The sequence below is a fragment of the Galendromus occidentalis genome, unplaced genomic scaffold, assembly GCF_000255335.2.
Source record: "Galendromus occidentalis unplaced genomic scaffold, Mocc_1.1 scf7180000077530, whole genome shotgun sequence".
NCBI classification, from domain to species: domain Eukaryota; kingdom Metazoa; phylum Arthropoda; class Arachnida; order Mesostigmata; family Phytoseiidae; genus Galendromus; species Galendromus occidentalis.
Window position 1 is genome coordinate 2,075,305 of NW_003805518.1, and position 19,709 is coordinate 2,095,013.

Genomic DNA, 19,709 nt, shown 5'->3' on the forward strand with positions numbered 1-19,709 from the left:
GGATTCCCTGATGGTTTCTGGTACGTCGTCGAGCGCTCGGGAAACTCCAGGACGAACTCGTCATGAGGCCACGCGTGGTGCGGTTTCGAGAGAATTTCCCTTGGTCCACGGGAGCTCCACCGGGCAGGGCCAGCCAAGATGCGAGCAGTTAGCGGGAAGAAAGTCTCCCGCGTCCGCGCCGGCTCACGTTTTTCATGCGTCCTCCCTCGTCTCGACTCGCATCTCCTGAGATTGTAATTAGTCAACTTTTTGAAGCTCACGGACCCGCTCCCGTTTTAGCGAGCCTGGAGGAGAGGAAAAACTTTTCCAGGCCACACGCTCGTGAGGCGGTTATAGGAGACGATGGGCCGATTCCGAGGGGGAACGCGAAACGCTAAGGAACGAGAATACAATCGATCTTGAAAAAATATGTAAAACCTCCCATGCGATGCTAGCGGAAAATTGCGATGCTCTGTGCGTGGTCCGTATCCCGGAATTCCGTGAGACAATAGATCACTCTCGGGGCCGCGGAGGCAGCTTCATTCCCCGGCGCCGTTGGGAAGCCCGGCGTACGGAACTCGGGCTCTCGAACAGACAGAAAGCTTCTGAGCGAGGAAAGAGCGTTCCCCCGTGACCTTCTCCGGCTTATCAACCCCTGCCGGATGCTGTAGATCTATCCGGACATCTGAAGTCTCGATATTCAGGCACAAGATTGAATTCAGGACTAAATCTCTTTTTCCGCTGCTGGCACGTGGAGATATGTTTGAATCTCGCGCTGGGATCCGAAAAGCCGATATCTCCTCAGGGTGGCCACCGGCGCCGATTCCATCGCTGCTTTTCAACGGGTCGAACCGGGTCTGGAGGCAGAATTGGCTCCGAGCATCGTTCTTCAAGAAGTGAATATCTCACAAGCCTGATAGATATTTGATTCGATGCAGCACCAGTATATACGTGTCTCCGTTTTGGGTCCGGGGAACCCCGGGTCCGTTTCACTGAGAGGGACGGCGCTATCGGTGAGATCCTGCTTCTGAGGTGGACGATTTTCAGGCTGAGAGATTTCTTTCTCCGCTGACCGAGAGCAACGGAGGAAAGCTCCAGCCGGCAAAATGATCTCGGACGACTGCGGTGCTCACCTAAAGTTTGAACAGGGATGGATCACCCAGTGTCCGGCCGCCTTTTGGCGTTGGCGTTCGTTCATCAGCGCCTTTTTGGAGCCGAATAGTTTCATAGCAAGCTTGTTGTCCGATGGTTGAAACAACGCCTCCAGTTGATTCCGCATGAACGAAGCCTTGACCTCCTGACCCGGAGCAGCCAGGGGGGTGTTTCCAGCTCCCATGTTGTGGTTGTTGTTTCCCAACATCACCGACGAACCGGGTGCCAACTCTTCCTTGGGTGTTCCATACAGCGAGTTGGTCTCGTCGTGCTGTCGGCCCGACGTGCACGCTCCTTGCTGGTCCTGAAATACGCAAGGGAAATCATGTTACAGAGAGATCGTTTTCCGAGAAGTTTTCACTTCTGGAGCAGTTTCCCCTCTCCCGGGATTCGAACGCTCTTGTCTGCACATATCTATCATCCTAGCGATCCGTCGATGAAATGTTGAAAGCTCTGGCATAGAGTTCCCGCATGGGATCCGACTCGAATCTTTCAGAGATGACTTGACCAAACTCATAATTATCATTTCTTCAAGGAGAATGTTTCTTTCCCGGACGTTGCTGATCGGATGCTTTGAATTCGAAACTCAGGTTTACTTCTAATTACAGCATTCAATGCGAACCCCAGCGGACGATCGCGAATCGCAGGATTGTGCCGCAATTAGAGTAACTTCCAGCTTCTTCGGTTCCCAGATCGTCTCGGTGCCGAGCCTTGTGCCTTTGGGATAAGCTCTTGCATCTACCGCTTTGGCACGGGTGTTTCGTTGCGTTTCCTTCTGCTTCTGACAGCTGTTGTTCGAATCAACGGACGCGTGCCGCGCCCGACAGTCTCGACGAGCATCTGCGAGCCCGACGAATAGTTGCGGATTATTGATTCGAGATTCGAGCTCTAGCGAGAGAATTTGCGGGAGCTGCCGTGATTCAGATGATTATATTAGTCGGTCCCGGCTCCTTCGCCGATCCCGGCGGAATATTCACTGTGATTCTCGCGCAGGTGGGTATGCCTCGGCGAGCTAACCGAAATGTTCGGCTCTAATTCCACCTGAGCCGCAACCTCATGTTATGACGCTCATCATCATGGCGGATGCCTTTGAGCTACTCTAGGTCCACCGAAGCGTCATCGTCATCGTGATTAATCATGCAAGCCAAAGAGCGCGCGGCCGGGCGCTGGGAGCCTATTCCCCAAACTTAGCTTCTAGTTAGCTGTTACCGTTTTGAGGACGCTCGGTCTACTAAAGTGAACTAAGTGGCAACCCACGGAAGTGCGGCGAGTAACAGAGCACACAATGAAGTGGTTATTTCCACACGAACGAGTTTAATGAACACGCCGTTCGTGCGTATACGAACCATTGCGTGCGCGGTTAGATTCTACTCGCCGCCGGCGGTTTAGACGCGCTAGCGCGCCCTCCAAACCTCCAAAGGGTTCAAGATCAGGCCTGGTGTCTGGCGCGCATTTCTCCGACGACGGGAAACAAGAATGAAACCTCCGCCTCCTCCTTGCCCCGGATGGTCGAGGGAAACTACTCGGGAGTCACTGACACCTCGCTGCTGGCACTACGCGTAGTCTCTAATCTCATAACCGAATCCATATTCTCTCCTAGGATGAGCTCGGCATGGCGAGAAGAGAAGGGAATCGAGCAATCGTGTTCAACTAGCACTTCTCCCGAAAGCTCACATCGGGATGTGTCTCACGAGGGAAGGGGGGAACTGTAGAATGCCGGTCTAAGAGGTACGCAGCGGTGATCGGAGATGAGGCAAGCTCAATCAGCGCGTGAACTCATTCCGTTTCTAGAAGAGTAACTCGCAATGGGTTCCGTGATGATCCGAGATCTACTTTGCTGGAGGCGATCGTTCGATAATTCGATCACGATATTTGCCAGCCATGTACGTCGAGACAGCGCGAAGAAAAAAACTCCACCATTGCCGAATATTTATCCTCTCAATAGCATCAAAAATCGCCTCAGGAGCGGAGGCAGATATCGATCTTCTCGGCGAGATCTGTGGAGCTGATCCACATCGAGAACCAAGTCAAGTCAGCCAGAAGACCGGCAAGAAAGTATGGTCTCGAAACTTTCCCCCCTCCCCCAATCTATCTTTCTGAGTCCAAGTCTCTGAGATCACTCGACCTGACGCACATCTACCAAAGGGGGAGAGGGCAGCACTAGTGGGACGCTGATCGGCTGACTGCTCGTCTCTGTTCGATGAGATCAAATCTCTCCTTGACGGGTCCAACTTTGAAAAGTTTGATCTACGCTCGGCAATGAAACTGCAATCAATCATCTAAAGGCCACACAAACGAACCTTCAGACGGACACATAGATGGACAGCCGTGAAGGCTGACGCGGCGAACGTTGGCGATCGGGAAGCGAAACCGGATGCTATCGGCTTGAAAGCTCCAGTGAACAAAGGCATATATTTCGCCAACTTGACCTCAGCACTCGAGGAGTTTGAACAGGGCCGACGTACAGTATACGGGAGCGCCCGCGGCTCTCCGCAAAATCTGAGTCCAAAGCCTGAACCTCCACATACCCATCCATTCACCCACCAGACGGAGAAATCCGAATGCCGGTTTCATGACGTAAGCGCTCGTGAGGAACCCTACCGCTTCATCCCGCTCGCCGAGTGGCCAAGGGAACAGGAATCAATATTTTTCATGATGCTCCCGAGGAAAACGGGAAAAACGAAGCGAGAATCGCGGAATTACGCCCCGTCTCGCGAAAGATCCCCACGTCGACGCACGATCTCCCGAGGCCATGTCCGTAAAAGGTCCCTTTTCGGGGAATATCGCTCCCAACTTTCGTGAACTACTGGCGAGAGTTTTTCTTGTGCGCTGACTGAGAGACGAACAAGACATAGAAAAGTTTCTCCATGATGAGTGAGGGAATTTCCTCCTTGCATGGGGAATTACTAGCTAAGAAGTTTGAACAGGAAGGAATTGCGAAGCTGGTATCGAACCGCGGAAGGTATTGGGACCGAAGTCGAACGGAAGCCAGGTGTTTCAGTCGAGCTACATTGAACGTATCGAAACTTGGACCGGCGGTCTGATTTCCGTTTTCTAATTCAAGCTGAGCACAAGTAAACTCATCCGAACGGAGCGATTGCCAACTTAGTAGGATCCGAAGTAGCGACAGTAATCATTCCTCTCATCAGAATTAAACTTACCAAGGCTCCGTTGACATCTATCTGAATCTGGTTGGAGCCTATCGCGTGGTCGCTGGCATCTGTATCACTGAAAGTTAAGAGAAGAACGATTAGCTCCGATCACCGATTCCTCCGATGATTCGAGTGCGGAACACGAATACCGATCGAGTTCTGCGAGCAGCGGAAACCAAATTCCGATCTCGCTCCCTCTCAGCTGAGATAGCTCGGGTCCGCGTGTCGATAGCTCCGTATCAAATTGTAAGTGTTTATTCGATCGGGTTTTGAAGTCTCGGGGCAGGCTAATGAGCGAGCTTGAGGTTTCTGATTTCGAATTCAAACGAGGAATTCCGAGTTTCATCGATCTCGCGCTCCAGACGAATGCCACCCTCGTGATGGAATCCGTGTAATTGAGGGAGCCCATTATTCGACAGCGAGAAGCAAGCTCTGCATCGATCTCGGGGACGATTACCAAACGACATGTCGGGATTGGCGAAGCTCTTTCGCGGCGAATTCGAAACTCTGAAGAGTTCAGCCGAAAGGCTGGAAATCTCCCGGAGACCGTGAACACTTCGGGCCGGTGATGGTGAAAACTTGTAGGCGAATCAGTAACTCATCAAATAGCTTTGTTCCGCTTGTTCCTTCAGGCTGTTCCCTTCTCGAAATGCCACTGTTTTCGGTGAGGAAGGGAGCCAACTCGCCGAGCGGCCGCAAGATATGATTCTGGTAAACGACGAGGAAACTGAGGACAATAAAGGTGTAGCGGCGGAGCAAAAAGTAGCTGCTGTCGGGATGAAGGTTCGCGGGCAAACCTACTCAGCGTTCCTGATCGAGGCAATTTTTGTGCTGCTTCTACGGATAGAACATTGCCCGCCGTCCTCCTATCCCGCGATGTCTGCGCAGAACATGTAATAGACAGATGAAGAGCGAAATAGTGGGCTATAAGCGCGCAACTGCTGCGAGTTGTCGTGGGTTCGTTAAGTTTGCTCCACTTCGCAGCGAGTCCCGCCATCGAGGTCGTACACGGACTTTCCCCGTTCGTTGGTTCTCACAAAACGAGTCGAAGGAGAAAAACAGCGTATAATTTGGCAACGCGCCCTCCCAATGTTCCTAATGACTCGAGACGGATGGATGATTCTTGCCCTCCGCAAAAGCGTTAGCCTGCTCGACTCCGACTGCTATCAGTGACGGATACTAGATAGCCTTTGCTCCGGGGAACACGTGAGTTCATTCGACGGGGGGAATGTATTTCGGAGCTACGCGCTCGGCAACATAGATCCTTCTCACCTTCATTCCGCATAGAGAAATTTGCATAATGGACCACGACTCGTGTGTAGGATTGGTTTGAGTGGAGATGCCGTGTTGTTCCTCGCACCTTCCGAACTTCTTCTCTACTGTGTTCTCGTCTCACCTTGGGAGCACCCTGCTGCTTTATACCAGATTTGCTATTTTCGCACTTCTCTGTCCCGGATCCCCATCTTTCCTCTGACATTTTATTCCGTCTTTTCTGTACGGTGGGTCTCATTGGAATCGCTGGGGACGGCAAAGCCATCTCGCCAGCCAAGTCCGAAGTCGAGAGCCAGTCGACCTGCGTATTCTCGAATTCAATTCTGATCCCTCGATTCAAAATCCAGATTCAGATCTCGTTGCTCCTTACGGAGCAGGCTAGCTTCGCGGGATTCCAGCCGACGAGCGAGATCGAGAACGACCTCTCTCATCGCGGACTTACAGATCAGATACTAGAAAATTCAGCAAAAACTACATCCTGCCGTGTGCTTATCCGGGTCTCTCGATACGCGAGAGGGTCAACATAGTAAGAGGATTCCCTTCCTCTCCCCTCAGGCATACAAGCTACGATTGTCAGCAGCCTTGAAGCTGGTGGACGGCCTGGGGCGCTTCGAGAAATGGAAATTTCATGACCTCTTTCCACCTGGCCTCGCGGTCGGCGTTGACCTGTATTCTCGCTGCCACTCATCTCATTTGTCATTTCCCCAATTTTTCACCGGCCGGCATCCTCTGCCATCCATTAAAGGCCTCTCCAATGACGCCAAAAGCTTTTCCTTTCCTTTCGAGTCACGAAAAACACGGAATTGCTGCCTGCCTGTCTGTCCGTCAGAAATGCGAGACCCCCTGACGGAATCCCCGCTGATGCCTCTGAGGATTCCACCACACCATCTACAACGTGTCAGCTATTCCGCAGGAGAAGCTTCAATAAGATTCTCCGTCGACGCATCGCCGCAGCCGACATCATTCCTCATTGAGCTTCATCCATCTGGGAATTTTCCGGACTCCTGGTGAGGATTCGGGAAGCGATCCCGTTTGAATCCGATCTCAACTGGCTCTGATCAGGACTGGAACTGCCCTCGTCAGAAGGCTGTGTCCTCCTCAGGATAGAAACTGTCGAGGTTGTGAGTGCATCGGGGACGAAAAAAAATTCGGAGCACCTATATGTTATACATATTATCATGAGTTTCGCTCGGCCCGTGCTCAGGCAGAAAGCACGGGTCGGAGAGGCGAGAATCGACGTGTCGTTCCCCGAACGCTGCCGATCCACATAGACACATGAATATTTTTATATTTATCTGTATATATACGATTCCGTTGGTGATGTCGTCACGAACTTGGTGCCGCTCGTGACGATGACGTCACCACCGGATGTCGAGGTGCTAAACGACGTGTGCGGACTGCAGGCTCAGAGTCGAGGAGGAACGCTACGGGACCATTCCGAAGACGACATAGATTGCATTCAATACACACATGCATATTGTGGTTTTATTGCCACGTCTAACACCGTGGATCCGTCACGAGCATTGCGTGCCACGCGGCCTGTTTCCAGCTGCCCCCGGACGAGAATATCGAGACATCGCGACCGGCAATATTCGTCATTCCGGCGAACGAAACCCCCAGATGATTATCACGAAAAAAGTTTTTCGGAAGAGCGCTCGTGGATCGCATTCGGGAGCCTCAGGACTCGCGCGATATCCGTACATCGAAAGCCTCGAAGAGAAATTATATATCAGCTCGGGACTGATCGATCGCGGGACGAGCAAATAAGTGCCTCCAGTCTGTGGACACACCCCGTTCCTTAAGTCGATCAGTCGACTTGAACTCGAAACTTTCGTGATCACATCGGACGAAATATGTATGTTGCGCCGCGCCGGATGACGTTCGAACACAAGGGCCTTGTATAACGGGACAAAAAATTGGGTATTCATGCGGAGAAACTCGGACCTGCCTTCCGTGATACGCTTGCGTGCCTTTGCCTTCGTTCTCCTCGAGATTTAGCTTCCGAAGCAATTCATTGGAAGCGTTTCTGCGTCTTGGAATCAGCTCCAGGCGCTCCACTGTGTGGTGACGTAGCTCGATCGAGTGGTCGATCACCGGCTTCGGCCAGCCATCGATTCATTCGACTTTACCCTACACGATTGGCCTTTCGGACTCTCTCGTTCAAAATAGTATTTTTCAGACTCGAACACCCTGCTCTCCAGCGCGAGTTCTATCGCTCTCCAATTTCTCCCGGAAGATTCATCGACACTGTCCGGGAGGACGCCGCGCCGCCACAAGCGATGATCGATGAATTGAGAGTACACTTCACTAGTTTATGTGAATTCAATTCGGAGAGGAATAAATCAAATCGGAAGGATGGAGCGCTTGAGCGGAAGGGATGGCTGGCAGACCACGATAAAGGTTCATGTACTCGGAAAAATCCGAAGTCGAAAACCAAGAAGTCCCCCAGAGCCGCGTACTTGATATTTGAGTTGCTCATCCCTTTGGGATTGCGTTCGATCCTAATCGGCTCTGATCTGGAACTTCTCATGCATAGGCGTCCTCCCCCCTCTGACGACTGATTTTCCGAGCGCCATGGTCTTCTGCTCAGCGGCCACACGCGTCATATGAGGCGGGTGACACGGAGGGCAGATCAGAGTCGAACAATAATAATCACAGCTCCTCGCAGACAGGCTCTTCGAGGGCCCCGATCGATCAAGCACGCAAGTTCTAATCTCGTTCTCGTCTGAATAAGTGAATGGGACCTTCTTCGTACTCTTCGTTTGACCCGTTATCTCGCAATTGATCTCGTACCTGAAGAGACAGTGACAGAGAGCGGGAGAAGGGGATCAGGAAGGGGGGACGGCATCCAGACGGTGGCATGAATGATATATACGAAGCCGAAAATAGAACAAACGAGCCTCTCGTATCCAACGCGAGAGTGCGGGCCCCAATAGCTGTGGATATGGTTCCGTACTCAAGAGACTCGATTCCGGATAGTCAAAATATTGCGCGACCGCCTGATTTCGAGCCTCGTGAGTCCTTCGTGCTGTCTTGTTCCCCCTGTCCTGAAGCACACGTCTGTTTTCTGCCCTCGGAGCCTCGATGGCCACTGAGCGCCGCTGCCCTCCTCTGGCAGTTTTGATCCTTCCCCTCCCAGCTGCTCTTGAAGATTAAGACCTCGGGAGCTATCATATCATACGTTGTTCATATCATACGGAGCGAATACGGAAGAGAATTATAAGGGTACCCGAATTAATTGCGTTGAAACCTCCAGCGGAACTCGGAAAGGAATTATTTATCATCGGGGAGCGTTCGGTCTCTTCCCACGTTAACTTCGACAGCTTCGATGCATCGATCTCGCCTCAAGTCTTCTATATCACCCTGCAGCCCTCTCTGCCTCCCCGGATAGCGAATGCCTTTCTATATCGCAGGAAACGTTTCGTCTGTCCTGAGATTTGTCTGGAACGTGCGTGACGACGCAAAGATGTTCTCCAGGCATGAAATGCGATTTCCAAGAATATATGGGAAGGAAACTCGTCGATGGGCTCTGATCGAAGTCTGTTGCGCTTTGCGCCGACGCAGGGAAACCCGCTCCTCCCGTCCGCGCGCAGTCAGCGTGTTTCCCGGAGCCGAGCTCCGGCTCCCCTCCTTCTTGCAAAGCTCTTCCCAACCGAGATCAAATCACGCGGGGAATCAAAGGAGCGTGCCAGATAGGTGTACCGGTCGAAAGCTACAAAACGAAACTCGAGCGAACATAAGGAAGGAGCCGAGCACTCACGTTGCGAAGAACGTCTCTCAGGAGGCTAACGAATGTTCGTTTCGGTAGTCCAACACTGGCGTCCTAAGTATTCATGCATTCAGACGAATCCTCCGATCGCGGACTTTCGGTGAGAAAAATCCGAGTAGTCATTCGAGTTTTCGGTTCTAAAAATAGTCCGAACGTTTCTCAACGCTCGACGACCTCTCAATCCAGGAACACGGCAGGACCTTGGGCGGGTCAGTCCAAACTCGCGGAATCATCCCTTCGGTCATGGGGATCGCGACGCTTTGTTCGAATCATGTATTCTGGATGTTTCCTCGTTTCATTTCCTCATTTCGGATCCCGGAACTCAACCTCAAAATGGATGAGTCCGATCGGGACTCACAGGCGGAGAAGCGTTAATCTGGACTTACGTTTCCCGCCTCCAGCGGAACCCTTATACCCATACAATCATCCTTCGGTCCCCCTGTATACGAATAAGCTCTCTTAAGCTAGCGCCCTGAAAGAGAAGGTGGCGTGGCTCTCCGAGCCGAACTTTGCGACTCTCGAAGCGCCTTTCAAGAGCCGAGCCGTCACATCGAGCCGGATCGAGTCAAGAGAGTCGGTGGAACGACGTTGGGGAGACAGGGGCCTCGCAAGCGGAAGCTGGAATATACGCACGGCGGCATGATTCTAGACCTGAGGGCCAAATGCCAGGTCAGAAACATCCTCGCGGAAACCGGATGCGATTCGAGAACAATCGAGACCCCGATTCGTCTCGTCCAGAGCGTGAGAATAAGTCGCTCGAATCCGACGATTCGCCCGAGACCCTTGCCAGGACATCAGAGATCGTCGATCGGCACATCCGGTCGGATCATCCGCGGGAGCATACATAAGTCCCTGAACTTCTGTCCGGTAGGAGTTTTCATTTCAAAGTTCGGAGGATTCTTTCCGGGTATGATGGTGTTCGTCTCACGCTTCCGTGGGAGCTCGCTCGGGAAGTTTGCGGTCTCAGAAAAACAACGTGGCGATCTCTTCGCATAAACCGTCATCCTCCTGAATTCTATCTGAATCCTTCCTAGGGCTCCGTGAGATGGATGCCACGGAAGACACCGACACTCGAGCCCGAACGCGCTCTGTGAAGATATTGATTTTGGATCTCTCGAGACGGTTGTTACTGTCATCGCGGCAGCCTAGACGCCAAAAGGAATATTATGTTAATTCAGCGACATCGAATCTCGTCCACCGACGAAGACGGATGACGTTCTCGGCGGGTAACTCTCTTTGTTTCGTTTCGGCTTTTTCATCGAGTTTGCATTCCGAGCGGATGCGATGCAGCAGCATTTTATCTGGAAATGTTCCAGCTGCAACATGTCGTCTCGGGATCCCCGTACCCTTGAGGGAGCTCAGAAGCTGACGTGAGGCGTCTGTCTGCCGTCCCGCGAGTGTGAATATCGTATGACGAAATACATATTTCGTCACACGAGACTTAAGAAAGCTTAATGAGTTCCTTCGCCACAGGCGAGGCTCACCGCCGAGAACCGAGTGCTCAGAGGAATAAGAAGTCGCGAAGAGAATCGACAGATGGAAAGACGAGCGATGAAGGACAACTAACCGAACTCTGACTAGGAGGCTGTCCGACAATGGAATCTCTGGCGGGACCCTTCCTCCGGGCGTGTAACCCACGATAAAACGGGCTATATTCAACGGCTACGACCGGTGTCTTTCTTCCTCCGTCGACGGGTCGGACGTGAGCCTGACGTCAGATACTCCCATTGGAAGCACCGACTTAGCTCCTCTGCCCCATATCCTATTTCGGTCTTATCTTTTTTTGTCGCGGTTCTCTACGCTGAAGGGATGGCAATGAACTTCCCCGTGAAGTTTGCTGTTGGAGAACATCGGGCTAAATCTCACGTTCGAACAGAGTACGACGAGCCCCGTTCGAGTATCATGACCGGACATGTAAATGAACAGCTGAGTGAAATGAAGTTTCTCCCTATCACTCTGAATCGTGAGCTGCCTCAAATCGTGTGGGATCTCGCTTCTCGGTAGACTCGACGTCACGAGCTTCCGGAAGAAATCAAGGAATAATGAAGCGGTCGGATAAATTCCGCTTCAGCGTCTCTCGCCAGTCGGTTTTTTTCGGATCTGAGGAAGACTCAAATCCGTCGATCTCTTCGTGAGAAAGAGGAATCACTGATACTCGACGACAATTTTCAAGCTTCAATGGGGAGGGATCATTCGAGCCCGCACCTCACCCGAATGGACGACTTGGCCAGATGAGAGAAGTCGAAGTTGGAATTCGATTCCGCTCGAGAGCTCCCGACACCGAGGACAGCTCACGGTCAGATTGGATCTTGATCTTGACACGGAGCGCTCTCCGGACGCCGAAATGGAGAACCGCACAAACTCTTTGCCCCAAGCCCGGGCCAACATCCGTGTCAGATGAGGGCGGCTCGTCAGCAAGCGCAAAACGTTATGTTACCACCATTGACAGGAAAAAATCTGTTTTAGGCCCCAATGACACGTGTGACAGGAGCGCCTTAGACACGAGAGCGTGTCAACATACACCGTGGGAAGGCCAGCGTGTAGCTAGACTTTTGTCGCGCTCACTCAGATTGTGGGAGTGATAGCTGTCAGATTCGAATGCGGCGCCGAGCGTCCCGTCACGATGTATGATTTGCTCTCTCCGGAACCGGAATCGCTCCCCGTCGGTCGTCACGAAATCAATCTACGATCCCAGAAACCAATCCAGCGCCTTCAAAACCTCGCACTCACCCAATTTTCGTATTTGACACCCTGACAGGGAGCGATCCCCGCCCGCAATTCGTTCTGGCTCCGGAAGAGAATCGACATTCGGGAGCTCCAACTTTCAGATCTGACGGATGACTTATTCCGTTGAACCCGTGGGAATCGATATGGGAAACTCCCCAGCTCCCGATTCTCATTGTATTCTCTGATTTTCGGGAAACACTCTTCCGAGACCGAGACCTTCGACGTAGTGTGGAGCGAGCGTAGTTGGTGTGAACAAGTCATTGGCTGGTATCGCGTCGTCGGAGGTCGGCAACTTTTCCGGGAGTGAACAACAATCGAATTACGTCGAGCGAACCGAAAACCAACGGAGGGAAGCGAACGACTGGGCGCAAGGACACGCAAACTACACGGCGAGCGAAGGAACGAAGAAACGAGCGGAGGTGAAACGAAAACGGAGATACACGACTGTGGACGTTTTTTTCGCAAGGTTGGCCAGCAATGTCGTTATCACCGTACGAGAGAGAATACTTCCCCGCCAGGTTCGGAGGCTGTCTTCTTCGTCGACGTTCTCGTCGTTGTCACAGCGGTCTTTGACTGTTGCTGTGGGGAGTATGTCGGCGTAATCATTGCATTGCCGGGGGTAACAAGCGTCCTGTCGGCCCACGAGCGAGAAGGCGTCTGTGAGAGTGAAAGACTAATCAGAAGTCTGGTGTTGCACTTTTTCTTGGCCTGAAGTCCGATGCCGAGTTGTCGACCATCCGTCCCTCCCAATCCCCCTCGATCCCGAGGACCGGCTTTTGGCAGAATTGAGCAGAGCTCGAGAAAACTCCATCGTAGCTCTTCAAACTTGAAGTTCCAGCTCGACGCAAAAATTTGCTGCGGGACGGGTTGGATGCTCCTCTTGCAACGTCTGCATGGGGAGCGCTCTCGAGGATGAATCGGCCTCGACCAATCTAGCGGAGTTTCAGCCTCGATGGGCGCGGGCCCTAGAAAAGCCTTGGTGGCTACCGTTGATGACGATATATTGTTCGTGACGACGTTCGCCGAATAATTGAGTAGATCGCGTGACTAGCGGGAATGTGCTAAGTGTTCCGCATTCTTTTTGACTTACAGACCCTTATTCACCAACGCCTTTCGTGTACGTCGCAGCTCGACCTGCCCCGCTGGTTCTCCTTGATGGTTCTCTTCAAGGGAGAAAAAACTTCGATTCCAGGGAACCGAGAATGAGCTCAACTCTGATCGAGCGATCACATCGTGCAACTTCAAGACTCCGATCACCGCGAATTGATTTCCTCACATGATATTCCGCCGGAGGATTGATCTGATCTCGTGGAACCGACCTGCATGGGGATCGAATCACAGACTCGAGAACATAAGATATCATTAGCGGATGACCGCGCGAAAAATCCTAGGGAGGAATGCCCGCCTTCTCGCTTTCTATCTCCTTATCAGCATTTTTTGAAGATAACCATGCAATGTTGCATGCTTACTGATTTTAACATATCCGAGCCTGAAGGAGCCTTAGCTGTCCTGATCGCACCCTTGCTCTACATATGTATCGTCTCGCTAGATCTCAGAAGCTCTCGTCGCGTCAAGTCCCAGGACGCCTCCGTTGTTTAAATAAGTTCGTCGTCGACTTTTCAGAGCGGAATCTGTTCAAAATTTAATTTCTCCCTCTCAGTGGGCGACGGTGAGACGTTGCCGCTTATTAGTGCGACACGTTTATTAACGCCTAACAGCCTTTACGGGAATATTCAAGCAGCGATAAAATTTTCATCCGCCGAGAACGATGAAAGACACTGGTGTTCGAGGGATTCAAGGGCGGGCAGCTCGGCTCCTCCCGACTCCGATCCACGTTCCACCACTCGGAGCAGAAAGAAATTCCCTGAAGGTCCTTATCTCGTCCTGAGTCGACAGCCAACAATGAATTCCGCGGAGTCAGTGTTAATACTCTCGGCTGATCCAGACGCACCAGGATCATGGCATATCCTCCCTTCTATTTGTGCGCTCCGTCACCGCGAACGCACTGGCGTCCCTCGAGAGGAGGCCGCTTTCTCTTTCAGAAAGAGCCTGCGATTTCCTCGTCCTTCGAAACGAAACGAAAACACACCTCTCGATGCTCCGTATCGAATATCGATGACTTGGCTCTTGCTCGCACGCTCGCAACATATTCATCGTATCAGATCGTCGTCGTAGCCTTCGTGATCGTCATCATCACCACCGGTGGGGCCGTCATAAATCATCATGATCACCTTCGGCCATCGTAGAGATCGTCAATATCTGCGAAGGCCACTCCGAGCCATCATCGTCAAGTGAGCTTCTGATCGATCACAGATTTCCGAAGGCTGATAGTAGCGCGTTAACGTCGAGATTTGAATAATAATCAGTCACGATGTTCAAGTTTGGTATTCGAGTTTCTTGCGTGTACGCGACCCAGTACAGGTTCACACGAGGAACGGGTCCGTAAGTCTCTCGGGTATCTGATCGACGAACGGAATTTGGGGAGGACAATAATCCCTCGTTTTCCAAGCCGAGCGGGAGTGTGCGCGCGGAATCCTTCTGATCTAATTCTACGACGCGAGTCAAGACTACGATTCGTTTTCAAAACTACGAGTGCAAGTCGAGTGCAGCTTTGAGGGCCTAGAGTTCTCAGCGATAAGTGAGTGGATCTCAAGAGAGGCTGGCACAATGCGGACACACGACGGAACTTTTCCGTTTCGCGGAACTCCCAATTAGCAATTAGCTGAACAAGGTGGACATAGAGACCCTTCCAGCGGTAACACGGTGTGCGGTCTAAAGTGTACTTGAAAGTAACTCTCTTTGCTATGACGCTACTCCCCCGCTCTCCATGGAACAGAAACACTCTTATGTGTCCGTCTCCGCTGCGTCGCCGGGCATCTCGGAGACAACAACGACAACGAGAATCCCATATGCGTCCGGGTGGTATTCTCATCGCAAGAGACTATTCCCGACGAGATCCGAAGCTCTTCGGGAGGAATGAAAAAAAGATGCGCTTTCAGACAACTGTCGGACGGCCTGCTTTCGGGTCGGAGATATGCGCACGCATTCCAAGTGAGCTGTCAACATACCAGCCGAAAACTCTCCTTTGGCCCGAGTGGAAGTGGGCTATGAAAAAACATTCCTGACGCCCTTCCGTATGCATAAACGATTGACTGAGTGAGATTTTTCAGGACCGTCGGCATCGCTCGAGATTCTCTTCGAAAAATAGGTCCTCCGGAATTTCTCGCGATTCTCTCAGACCTTCCTGCATTAGACGGTCGGGACGACCTCTATTTTCAATCTAAATGGGTATGGTGGGCAGTCGGAAGTCGAGAATGGAATCGCAGGAGGGAACGTACTCGGACTCCCTGGACTGTCTTGAGGGACATTGCGGACTTTTCCCAACACTTGCGGGAGCGAGAAGGGTGCTACGGCGTCGTCGTTGACGTCAGAGCTGCCATCAGAGTAAGGCAGGCTTTTAGAGCTGGTGTCTTAGTTCCCCTCGGGGAGCCCCGAAAAATTCTCTCATTCAACAAGTTGCTCGTGTTCGGGTTCCGCGACACCTCGGGGTCCACTGCCTCGTCGAACATAGCACCTTGCTGAGCTTGCGAAAACCTCTGCCGACCCAGTGGAGCGATGGGTCTTCGTTCCCCTGAGTTCATCACTGTGATTGCTCGCTCATCAGTGATTTTCGCTCATCTGCTATTGAAAACGTCATCGGCGATGGGAGCTTCCTCTTCTCGGACGTCGAGTGACCAGTAGCTCTGACCTCCTCCATAAATAATAATTTCGGCGCATGATCGTTTCCGTCTAACTGTTAGACACGCATCCTTCTTGGTCGCCTGACTGCGCCTTGTGTCCAATGTATCCATTGTATCCAGACAGTTGTAGTCGCAATGTTCCTCAATTAGGCTTCGCTTGAGGTCAAGGAGGAGCTCGGCCCCGGGCGGGCGGACAAGCAGCGGTTGTCTTGGGAACCATCTCAAATAATTCCCCGCTCATATCGCCCCCGTCTGGGATCCCCGAACTCGAGTCGCGGCTCTGTCTCATTGCCCCGACCCTGCCTGTAGCCTTTGCTAACTCCATACCGACGTCCCCTTTTTCCCCCGTCGTACCGATCTGTTGGTGACGACAAGCAGACTAAAGTCTCTGAGTTTTCCAAATATAGATCATTTGTTGTTTCTGATCTCTCGGATAGCAGCCAACCGGCAACAACGATTTCCTCGAAGTGTGACGGTGGCATCGTCGACGCTGACGTCACCTCGAGGACCAAGTTCGTCGGGAGAACGGGTTGGCGTTCCCCGAGCAGTTTGATCTGGATCTTGATATTTCAGCGTTTCGTTTTCTCCCCGATCGACGCGAATGCAAGGCTGGAATGAGATTCAAAAGTTCGCAATGATTCTCGGAGGTCGAATGACATCACGAGGGAAGACTTGAGAACTTTGACGGATGGTCTGATCTGGTGAACGCTACAGATGTGCAGCAGACGAAAGGAGCGAAGCCGCGATTTCCGCTCCTCGTCCAAAATGCTCGCGAGGGTCCAGCTCTCCGGAGAATATTTGAACGGCGAGCTCGCTTTCAATCCCCCGGGGAGAGCTCGTACATCATCGGAGCGGACTACATTAGTGACCGAGTTTTGGGTTAGTTAGGCCCGACGAAACGCTAGTCATACGCGGCGCACGAGCGAGCTGGTGAACCTGCCCTATTGCGTGCTGGGCCATTCCTGCTTGTCAAGCGCCCTTGCCCCCCGAGTCGGTACAGAGCGGGACGGAAGCCGCGGCTGACCGCCCCGTGCAGGGGCAGAATAGACACACGCTGCATGATCTCATCTCGGAAATATCCTCGATTGGGTTCTTGATATCGATGATTCGGTCGGAGCGGAATTCGCTGCTAACAGGTTCAATCCATGCGTTGCGACCCTTGTCGTCGACGTCCTTTCCCTCTACCGAGCGCCAAGTCGCTCGATCGGCCGGCCGGCAGACGGACGGTCTGCCCGGGGCACGGGGGGAGAGTCGAGCAAGTCTCTGTATCCAGTTAGTCATCCAGCGGGAGACAGCCGAGACACGCAGTCAAGGAGCAGAGCCACTCGACCAGTTCATTGAATGAGCGTACCCACCCTCAACTTTGCTTTAGTGGTATTGAATCTGGTCGAGGATCGAACATGATGAGCGCAACTTCGGTTTTCCCGACAAGATTACAAGCAAGGCCAGTTTACGATAGCGCTTTACTACGCTACGGACGAACACTCAACTCGAAGCGGCGGCGCAGGAATGAGCACTACGAGCTGCTAGCGCGGGTATCCAGTGCACCTGCGACGGCGCGAGCTCCGCTATTCAAGCTCCGCCGATTCGAGGATCGAATTGAACAACGGTGACGTGCGTGGGAGAAAATTTATTATTTGCCCGGTGGGCTCGTGCGCGGAGCAATGCGCGTCGGACGCTCGCTCGAATTCGAGGCCGATTTTTTTTCTCTTTTCAGTTTATGTTGTAAGCGACCTTTCGGAACATATCGAGCTCGAAATCGCGTAAAAACTCGCTCGACGCACAGCCCTCATCCGAGCTCTTCGATCAACGATTGGATTACGCAAGCTCACGTCGATATCACTGAATGATTCGATTTGGCTCTGTCAATTCCGGAAATTCCTGCAATCCGCTCCATAATTATTGCAGACCACTCACTGTGGGGCAGTGCGTTGGTGAGAGGGTTTTACGTCGCAGGCGAAGCTGGCCACCGATTCGGAGCTTTTATCGCTTTTATCTGGTGCGACAGGAGCCGGGGGAGCGACAGTCGAGCCACTGTCCGGCGCAAATCCCGACAAATGGTGAGATTTTCGCCGAAACAGATGGTTCCTGTGGACTTCCCTCGGCTCAGTCCCCATGACTCGGGTCAAGCGAGTTGTCCGCGATCAACACACATGTTCGAATACAGAGTGCGACATCAGCACTCGGCGGATTCCGGCTTGATTCAAGTGACGTGGGCAAAGCGGCCCACCGCTGGTTGGAGCGCTCCGGCGGAGCTGGGACGCCATGCCAAGAAAGAAAAGGTCGATCCCCGAACGCGTCGATTATCGCTTAGAATCGCTTATGTTATAGAGGTAGTTTCCTCGTCTCCGGCTTGCAACAAAGACCGCTTGGTGACGGCGACCTTTCAGCGACCCGAGACGTTGCCCCTCCGAGAGACCGGGTTCCCGATGTCCGCTTGTCTCAGATAATCTTCAGCATCGCTGCCTGAAATGCTTTCAGGGACGATTCTCCGTCTCTCAGGCCATAGAGGAGGAAGCGACGGGAAATTCAAGTCACGAAGATAGCGGCTCAAATTCATGTACGCCCCGAGAGGAAAATGTCCATGGTCCAGTTTCCGGATTCTTCCCGCTCCGAAACTTTGGAATCTTCGTCGAGGAGCCTGTCGAGCGTCTGCGGGATCTTCGCGGCATTCAGGAGGAACGACCTCGGAGGCCGAGTCGATGCTTGACTGAAAACCGTTTTGACTTCGAGAAGCCTGGCGTTGACAGCGACGCGACGTTTCGATGAAGGAATCCATCAGTCTTCGTCAACATCTCCAGAACTCTACATACTCAAGATCCGTTGTAGTATATCGAATGCAGAGCGTCGAACGGAGCGAGCATCAGACTCGACGCGAGATTCTGTTTCACTACTCGTCGTGAAGCGATCGTGTATGTACCTATGTATTTACTGTGCGGGGCTTTGGCTCGCGAACGGTTCCGACACGACGGCCGACGATGAATTCTATTCGGACAGCTATCGGGACTCTTCTCTGGGAGGACGACAATAGTGAGCCGTTCGAAGTAGACAAAGTAAGTATACTGTGTCTCGTCCCCTCGGCCGACATCGACGACGTCCTTGTCGTCGCTCAATTTCTCAGTTGGTTTGCTCCGAGGCCCGAAGGAAAACGAACGCCCGCCGGCTCGCTCGCTCGCCCAGTCGGCTACTCACTCTTTGCCACCGGAGCCAAATGGCCGGATGTTTCCAATAGAGAGAATTGATGTGACGAGAAGGTCCTTTGAGTAAGATGGACCCACAGAGCGGCTCGACCACAGGATTCAGAGCGCTATTCCTCGTCGAGGAAAGTGTGTCCGTCTCGTTGACGTCCGTCGCTCGGTCGAACAAGTTTCAGCATCGTTAGCTGCAAGTGCAGGCGGGCCCGCCTGCCCGTCTGGCCGCCAACCGAGTCGTCTTTCCTGAGCAGCTTTCTAGGCTTAATCAGGTGGAGGGAATGGAAAGAGCACTTCGGGCGCCTCGTTTCGCCCGACACCCAACGACTGCATACCGTGTATGGAGCGAAAGCAGCTGTTGTGCTACTCTGAGTGCGTCTGTGGCAGGTGGGTGCGCGCGCGGTGACCACCTGCCTGAGGCGGACTCCTTTGTTTTTTGCTGACAATACCATATCTGCCCGAGCAGCAGACCCGTTCCAGAGTCTACGCTCCGCTGTGATAAATTTGTTCGACAGCGAGGCCGACGTCGACGACCACGCTTTTGTCTCTCCGTAGTCCATGCAGGAACGAAACGAGCAGGCGACGCCGACGTGAGGCCCGCCGCACTGTGGCACAACCGCCCTCCGATGCGCCCTCCTTGATCCCCTGATGTTCCTCACCCTTCCGATGCGCTCCTTGATCCTCTGATGTCCCCCCCCCCGTCCCCCACCTTTCGTCCCCGTTTTTC

The 19,709-nt window shown here is 52.8% G+C and overlaps 1 protein-coding gene across 1 annotated transcript in view; it reads right to left on the reverse strand.

Annotated features, from left to right (window-relative positions):
• Positions 1-19,709, reverse strand: part of Ih (hyperpolarization activated cyclic nucleotide gated potassium channel Ih) — a 34,265-nt gene that overhangs the window by 11,919 nt on the left and 2,637 nt on the right. The window contains exons 2-4 of the mRNA XM_003748429.1: positions 4,293-4,359; positions 1,343-1,435; positions 1,113-1,276 (exon numbers count right to left, since the gene is read on the reverse strand). Coding sequence (XP_003748477.1) covers positions 1,113-1,276; positions 1,343-1,435; positions 4,293-4,359 — 324 coding nt within the window. The remainder of the gene's footprint in view (positions 1-1,112; positions 1,277-1,342; positions 1,436-4,292; positions 4,360-19,709) is intronic.